The following is a 9,195-nucleotide window of genomic DNA, read 5'->3' on the forward strand; positions in this document are numbered from 1 at the left end:
ACAATGCGTTCCACACTCATGCCGCGAAACTTTGGGGGATGATTATTTATAAATCACTTTGCTTTTTTTTTCGTTAGTGACCAAATAAACAAGTTTTGTGTGGTTAACAAAGCGCTCGTATAAATACACCTTTATCTTAGGACGGGTTATTTCGAAGAATTTGAACAATTCATCAAATTTCTACGTTCATTTCCGGGTTCTGTGAAAGTCCTATTCAAGTTCTGTTATTATATCATCATAGGCTAGGAGCTTGACAAAACTGAATACTGAAACTGAATACTTAACGCAATATCTCTGCGCCTCAATGAAATACGGAATCGAATTAAAGTCGATGTAATGTAGTTTTTTAACAGTAACATAGTGATACACAGTAGTGAATGGTGGAAGAAGTCAGAGTTGCCCAAGGAATACATTAGTAATAACAAAGCATTGCGGGGGATCCACTAGTTTATTTATATATATATTATATGCCGAAATGGGCTCTTACAAACATGTGAAAATACATGTACATAATAATTCAGTGGAACAGTAATCAAAAGTAAAATTTTCTTTCAAAATTATATAGAGCACCCGCAGAAGAAAAGTATTATGCTTTCCTTAATTCATATGTTATTATATCCTTCTTGTAACTATATTCCTTGCAGTTGAACACATCTACAATTTCTACGAATTATAATAATTATTTCTTCCCACTCAGTCGGTCAGCTGTTATATTTAAAATTTGAAAAGCGAGGGTTACTGTTTTGTTAGCTAGCAAAAGTAAAGTTACAATTACACTGAACAATTTTTGAGAAATTAGAATTGCTTTAAAAACCTTTATTAATATTTTTCTCTCAGATTATCATGAATAACCACCTCCAAAATTTTTGCGGTATGATCTTGGAATACGGTGTATATTATTTTAATCCTTTCAGACCTGAATTAAATAGTCATTGATTTGATGCTTGATAAACAACCCTTGTAGAATTATTTGAAAACTTTTGGTGTAGTTTTTTTTTTCTTTTCAATATTTTAGAAGTTGTTCAGTACTTAAAATGACTAATCCATACACTGTGTACAAAAAAAAATAATACTTATTAATTCTAAATTATTCACATAAAAATTAAACAAATCCCCAAAACTAACATTAAAAAAAAATTAGAGAGATTAATTTGGTCGAAAGTAAACTCAAAAATCACCTTTCAAAATATAAAAATCGCTATGTATGGTACGAAATGGTTAATTGAAAAATTTCATTTCTTCCACAAAAAATTTAAACAGATTAATAATAATTGTTTTACAAGTGGTAATTACAACTGTATCCTCAGTTTAACTATCAAACTTCATATCTAGGCAAAATAGGCCAAATTGACGATTTTGAATCACTGGCGGGCCACTGAATACCTGACGGTTTGAATACGGTTCCTATTTCCATGGGGGGGGGGGGGGTTTGTTAGAGAATTTCTATAAAACATAATTCCTCACAAAAAAAAGTTCAAAATGAGTGCTCCGGAAGGAGTGTTACGGAACTTTGCTGAGAAAAAAATCCGCGCACCCAAAAACATCATATGTGATTCCCCACAACAATTTTTCGAATTCCATGGGGGGGGGGGGTGGCTACAAGATTCCATTTCGGACGCAGACCCGCGACACTTTTTCAAATTGGCGGATTGGCGGGTTTTTTGAAAATGGTTCACGCGGGCCACTTATAATTCGTTCGCGGGCCACATTATGGCCCGCGGGCCTGGGGTTGGGCAGCCTTGAGTTAATCCAACAATATAGGTTATGTTACTGTATATTATTTTTTTAACTGTTTCAATATTATTTCCGTCGATCAATTTAGTAAACGTGAGTGAATAGCATGAGCCCAGCATGTGTATGTTTGATGTGACTGTGTATCTTTCACTAAATGAATATTATACGCTTTTATCAAAAACTTACAAATTAAACCTGGTTAATCATTTATGTGTTGTGCTTTATCTGTTTTGTTTCATGGCATTTAAAGGATGATAATATTGAACTCAAAATTTGATTTGAGATGGAAGTACTATTATTTTATTAGTGCCTAGTTACAGAGAAATAAATGTATTTCAATAAGACCTCTACAACACAGTTGAACTCCTAGTATAGCTGTAGATAAATATATAAATAAGATTGTTGAGGTATTGGCAAAATAATAAAAATACACAATTTCTTATTTGTAATTAGAGGTTCATATCAAATATATATAAAGAACACAATTTTAAACTTTTTTCCACTTGTTTTTTATTTGACCGTGACCGGTTTCAGCCTGTTAGGGCCATCTTCAGACTGGTACTGAAGATGGCCCTAACAGGCTGAAACCGGTCACGGTCAAATAAAAAACAAGTGGAAAAAAGTTTAAAATTGTGTTCTTTATATATATTTATAATGGAATTCCACCACGAAATAACAGTTTCAAATATTAAAATATTAAAAAGTTCATATCAAAAAAAAAAATTGTCAGTTTTCTTTTTTGTATTGGCAAAATAATAAAAATACACAATTTCTTATTTGTAATTAGAGGTTCATATCATATAAAAAAATTGTCAGTTTTCTTTTTTATATTTAATTTATCTTTCAAAACACTAGCACCCTTACTAAAAAACGGGTTGTCAATTTACCATGGCGTTTATTTGGTTAAAATGATCTTAAACCAGACTCAGGGCCGGCTTTACCACACCAATGTTGAACGGGCGTGTAGGATTCTAATTAGTAAGACGGTAGTAATAATAATTATTAAATATACTTATTTTATGTGTTTAGCTAACATGCGTGTTTCTGTAGGATCATTCCCAGGATACACGACAATTCCCACCACACAGAACCAGACGTTTGTGTTCTCTCCTGTGAGTGTCATCAGCTCCCAGCCCAACATTCTGCCGGCACACTCCCAGCCCAACAGCTCTCCGTCCCAACCCAAGCCCGGTGATATGCACAAGGTAAGATATATAGTACTCTCTCACTAAGCCACCCCAAAAACGGGCAAGTTTCCAACTAGTGAAATTTAGTGCGTACATACAAAATATGCTATAAATTAACACACTTCGGCCGGGAAAGGTAGTTCTTCCCCCTTCGGTCGATTGATGCTTAACACCGGGAAGGGTAGTTCTACCTTTTGCGCCGGCCTCATTTCAATGGCAGAAAAGACGGATTTATTCAATGTTTTTATATGAATATTAAATACCCATCTCTTTGTAAAGGTCCCAACTATATGTACATAATTATCGAATCGTAATGCAAGTCTTCTTTTTATATTTATCTTTGTGCCTTTCGTTTACATCGGTATTTCAACAAAAAGAGAGTATATTATTTGTTATTGATTTAAATCAATTCTTGGATTGAGGGTTTTTATCTCTGTAAAACCCGATTCGAATCTCTATCTCTGTTCCGCATCCACTCAACTCCTAAGTGCAAGCGAGCGAGAGATGTCGGGCGTATTTAAAGAAAGCAGGTATGGGCAAATACCGATATATTACAAGGTTAATTGAGTTTAGTACTGTTATAGCTTGGGTGTGCTAAGTTACTTCGTAGAAATTTTTCTTAAAATATTTTAATTGTTTTCGATAATATAGCGAGTTAAAACAAATTAAAGAAATTCATGCGGGACCTCCATTTTCGCCCAGAGATAGCGTAGCGTCAGCGCAAAAAATCCCCCCCCAGAAATGTGTTAAGACAGGTATTTCGTAAAAATAAACAAACACCCCTGTTGATCTTTCATAAAATTTTCTTCTTTTTTTTTCTATAAAAAACAAGAAGATGGGGAAGGCCTGTATATATCACTTAAAAATAAAACATAATAATATTTTCTTTCAACTTCAAGATTTTTAATTAGAATTTTTTTGTCTCCTGTAAAAGTTTTATTTGGTGGCTTGAAAGGTTTTACCAAACCAGAGTCGATATACTAGAAGTTTACGAAGAGATTGGTCTCCAATATGTGTATAAAATTATCTCTCACCATTCATGTAGGACCGGCGTAAAAGGTAAAACTACCCTTCCCACTCAAATTGTGTTAATGCGGATATTTATTTTGTGATTTAAGAACCAGGTAATGGGCGGACAGAAGATGACTATGGCCGGTGGAGGCAATAACCAGCAATCTCCTCACCAACAAGTCCAAGTATCACAGCCCAGTGCACAGATCCTGAGTCCTCTACAGGTACATACCAGCAAATATTATTATTTCCTGCAGAGCTAAGTAGAATGTCACACATCTCTCTCTTGGAGTTTTTTTGGTTCACTTGATCGTGCCATGTCTTCCCAGGGTATCCCCAAGTCATTCTTCCAATCACTTGTGCATCGTACATTCTCCTGACACTGCTTTCTGTCAAGTTGTTCCACATGTCCAAACCTTAACCTGGTCTTAAGGTCACCCCACTGGTGTGCCCAGTAACTGAAGGCATCGCATTGACAGGCTCGGCCTTCCGACCGACCTTTCCTTAATTAAAGCCCGTGGTTCGATCCCTTCCCACGTGTTTTCTTAAAAACATTGGGCAAGTCGGTTGTGTGTGGAGGTAACTTTAAGTGTACTTTCTTAATCTTCGACGAACCAAGATGTACAAAAAACTTATGTTACATTGAGGGGTCACTGAGATACCCCACATTTATATATTTATTTACACAGGGTTTTTACAAATGTTCTTACGTGTGAACAATCCTATTACAAAAAACTCGGTTATAGTTCTGTCGTTCATAATAATAATAAGTATTTCAGCATATTGCTCGACGAAAGTGAGTATAGCTCGCGCATTCACTATTTAAACTGCCCCGGCAGTGTCCCGTTAATAGTCCTACCAGTTCCCTCAGTGAGTTTCTTTCTCAGTGCACTTACATCAGATGCAATATAATTCCCAATATGAGCTATTGAACTTTGAAATAAAGATTAGAAACTCAGCCGTCACCTGATTGTAACTATGTACTAATAATCAAAATAAGGAACTCCAGTAATTTTTTGTTGTGAAACTGTTAAAACTAAGTATAACAAGTTTTAACAGTTTACATGATTTTCAATGTTTAATTTTTCGGGTCACCCAAAATTGCACCAAACCTGCGGACGTGACCACTCGCAGTCACTCCAAAAGTCAACTTTTTTTTTTTTTTTTTTTTTTTCCAACCTGCGCTGTATTTTGTATGAGTTGAGACGTTTTTTATTCTTAAGATTACCCGATTTTTAAAGAAAACCAATGTTAGCATCTCGTCACTAATGTTATTGTATTGAACCAAAGTGCAATAATACATTCATGACCTCGGAAAGCTCAGAGAAATGATTTTTCGTTTTTGTGCCAGTTGGATAAGGCGGCACCCAAGAAGTTAAGAGTTCTCTATTTTATTTACAACAATAACGGACTAGTTATAGCAAGCTCTCGTCTGTGCACCGGGTGTGCGGTTTATAACCACACTTGTCGCAAACTTTGAATCGTTATTCATCAATCATTTACCATAATATTAATAATTTAATACTTTTTTCTGATAATAAACAGCAACAAAAAAACATCACTGTTCGGATGTATTGTAGACCATAGATATAGTATTCACATAGAATGTTTGTAATGTCAGAATGAGCAGATACAGTTGTACCAAACAAACTGTGTGTTTTAATGCAATGGTATTTTATTCATTTTTAAATGATGATTTATAAATTCAATGTATAATAAAATATAATAAAACTTATACATTCAGAATCAGCTTTTATTGATCTGTATGAATATATATTTTTAAAGCCATAATATTTTTCATTGGAGTGAATATTATTTCAATAATATTACTAGCGCAGACTCTGGAATTAATTAATAATTGTGGGATTGATAGTTGCATGATTGCTGAAAAAAGCATACTCTCGAAAAATAAAATCTGACTTTACTTGTAAAGATTAACCTTAAGAAATATGGATTATACATTTCAAATATAAAATTAATTTTCTGTTCAAAAAATATTGCATTATAGGTAGGTACTTTATCACTTTTCTGAATTCTTGACACATCAGTTCCAGTATTGAAAATGACACTTAAATTCAAAACAAATCCAAGTTCATTGAACCAGATTTACAATCACATGCAGACAACCTAAATTATTATTTTTGATAGTACTCTCCGGATAAAACAGAACACGATAGAAGAATTGGTTTGGTTCTTTCTCGACTTTTTAAAATATTCTCTTCATTGTTCTATTTTGTTCCTGTTCTGTTTTGTCATGGAATCATATCAATTGTATTTAATTGTCAGTCAATGTCAAAACTAATATGCAATTATTTCCAGGCGGGAGGGCAGACTGTCCAGTTTGCCCCTTGGCAGGTGTGGGGGGGCTCCCAGCTGTTGGCCCCCAACCCCATCTTCATCCGGGGGCCCGGGCAGGGAGACGGGGGGGGCCACCCCATGTTCATACAGTCCGCCCAGCCTCAACCCCAAACCATGCATGCTCCGTCGCATAACCGTGAGTTCATTGTGACTGTTCAAAAATATATCAGTTCCTTTTAATGACTTTATCTGGCTTTTGCCATTTTCCAGGGAAAAAAGTTCAATTGTTAGGGACTAATTATAGCAAGCACCTCGCGCGCGCCCCCTAGGCTAAATACTACAGGGCTCTACGCAACGAATTGCCCTCTTCGTGCCTGCCGTGCGCCCGTGGTGCAAGGTTGTACACAAATTATTGAAAACAAGACAAAGGAAGAGGATAAGACAGACGTTTTTTTGTTCAAGACAGAGAAGAGAAATAAGCAATGTTTCGGTAAACTTAACATATTGACCGTTCGAACTTTGTGACAAGTGTGGTTATAAAACGCGCACCCGGCGCAACAGACAAGCGCTTGCTGTAACTAGCCCCTCTTTGTTGTAAATAAAATAGAGAACTCTTAAGTTCTTGAGTGCCGCTTTATCCAATTGGCACAACAAAAAAATCATTTCTCAGCTATTCAAAGGAAACTACTTATGGTAGATTAAATACAATTTTTTTTAATGTATAACCACATTATCTGGTAAGACTAAAATAGTACAATTTATACAAACGTAATTTTGCAAAAAAAAAAAATAGGTTATTACGAAAATAGAAGCATCTGGCAGACAGCAAAAATTTTGCATCGGCACACCAAGAGTTAGGACCAGTTGTTTAACTCAATTTGAACAATTCATCAAATTTCAAAGTTAATATTCAAGTTTTGTGAAATTTCTATTAAAGTTCTTAATTGTATCATCATGGGCTAGTTACTTCACAGAACTGAAATAATAACAGAACTTGAAAATTAACTTTAAAATTTGATGAATTGTTCAAATTCTGTGAAACAACCCGTTCTTAATATTCTGATTAATGTGGAGAAAGTGTCTTGGTGGCCGCACTCAGAACAACGATATGGTTTTAGTATAAGACTATAGCTGTAGGTATATACGTGGACTCACTACTAGGCTGGATAATACACAATGTTGCTGAGTGTATTGTTCTGACGAATGCAGCCGGCTGTCTACCACATCAGCTTTTTTTCTGGCTCCAATTTCAACAGTAATGACAATTTTCCCAACTTCCATTGTCCTCTGTTTGGTTGAACTGACATGTTAGAAACGATGTTATCAGCAGACTAGCTATATTAACCTTAATTGTTCCTTTCCAGCCACACTGACCCTCCCGTGCAACGTGCAACCCATGTCGCAGCCGCCAGTGTCTCAGGCGCAGCTGCTGAGCGGGGGACAGGTGGGCAAGCGTGTAGAAGGGCCGGGAAAAGCGCTCAGCACGGGCCGGCCATTGTCCAACATCCTGCCCACCACGCAAGGCAGCAGTGTGTCTACGCAGACGCAGGTCATGCAGACTACCGTGAGATATGCTCCTTTACATTACTAACATCATAGATAATAGAAATAAAAAAAATGGGCAATGTCACAGCCGCTGAGCGGTGGGCAGGAGGGCAAGGGCTGCGTGGACTTTTTGTTTCTATTTATGGTCGGACACGAAGGAGATCAGATGAACAGAGAAAGGATCAGAGTAGGTCAAAATAATGTTATGCCCATTTGGAAGTTGAATGGAAACACCTGAGGAAGACGCTACAAAATCAAGTGAGAAAAATTTTGAACTATTACATGTCAAGATTCTTCAGAAGAGAAGAGTATTTGTGATTGTTTTCTATCGGCAACCTCTTTTCACCTACGTATACATGGTACAATAGTTATTTAGATAGGGTTGTTGACTATAGTTTCAAAAGATGAAGGCTTCATGTTAATACTATCTTCATTCCTGTTCAGGCTGCAGCGAAGCAGACCAAGGTTCGAGGGAAGTCCACCTTGCTCAGGACTATGGGAGGAGCTGGAGCGCACAAACAGGATGCGGCCAATCAGACCAACAAGCTGGGCATTCAACCTAAACAGTGAGATACTTTTACTTCAACCACTCAATTTGTTTTTCAAGATATCTCGGTAATGCCATGGATTTTGCCACTTGTAACATAAAAGTAACATTTGGCGCATTCACGAGAAATGAATAGTTGTAATATTAAAGATTTTGATTAATATAATAAATGTAAAAATACTAGTTCTTACCTTTAAAACCACAAAAAAAAAATATTTTTCACTGATGACATACGACTCAACGACATGTTTGACAACTCAGTGTAAACAAATATGGCTGCTTTTTAAAAAATAAGTGGCAGTGTATTCCTGTGTTTCTAATATTGATTGTAAAATTCACTATAATTCTTTCTTAATTAATTGTACGACCAAAAGTGGTAACGTAAAATTAAGTAACATAAAAGTGAAATTCTGGAGACATCATCACTTTGGTTTGACAAGGTTGTAACTGAACATTACCGCATTCATTATGGGGTTCCAAACATTACAATGTCAATTTCTCATAACATCTATAACAATTGTTAAATTTATGGTTTGATTCAATATATAGTATTTTATTCTTCATTATAAATCTTGTTCGACCAGCAAGGACACAATATTTCGTTTACAAGGTTCTAAAGTTCCTTTGAACTACGTTAAACTGAAAACATTTTTTTAGGCTCAAACTGTGCGTTGCCTTTTTGTTTACGAGGTTTTGTGTGTCTTTATTTTTATAATTATTTTACCCTCAGGCCTCTGACACATTGATCGTTAGATTTCTTAAAGATGATGTCAGAAAGTCGGAGAATTTATTTCTCAATAAAATCGAAATAAATGGGATATTTGTGAACATATTTGAAAATTAAAAACTGTTTTTGAAAGCAGTTAAAATACA

General features: G+C 35.6%; 1 protein-coding gene across 7 annotated transcripts in view; it reads left to right on the top strand.

The window, feature by feature from the left end:
- LOC149419974 (uncharacterized) overlaps positions 1-9,195 on the top strand; it is a 47,422-nt gene that overhangs the window by 14,687 nt on the left and 23,540 nt on the right. For all 7 annotated transcript variants that reach the window (XM_089637403.1, XM_089637402.1, XM_089637408.1 and 4 more), the window contains 5 exons: positions 2,785-2,939; positions 4,040-4,156; positions 6,252-6,426; positions 7,595-7,794; positions 8,220-8,341. In XM_089637403.1, coding sequence (XP_089493529.1) covers positions 2,785-2,939; positions 4,040-4,156; positions 6,252-6,426; positions 7,595-7,794; positions 8,220-8,341 — 769 coding nt within the window. The remainder of the gene's footprint in view (positions 1-2,784; positions 2,940-4,039; positions 4,157-6,251; positions 6,427-7,594; positions 7,795-8,219; positions 8,342-9,195) is intronic.

This window comes from Hesperophylax consimilis, chromosome 11 (genome assembly GCF_061612785.1).
Source record: "Hesperophylax consimilis isolate HC1 chromosome 11, BYU_Hcon_1.0, whole genome shotgun sequence".
Lineage (NCBI taxonomy): Eukaryota > Metazoa > Arthropoda > Insecta > Trichoptera > Limnephilidae > Hesperophylax > Hesperophylax consimilis.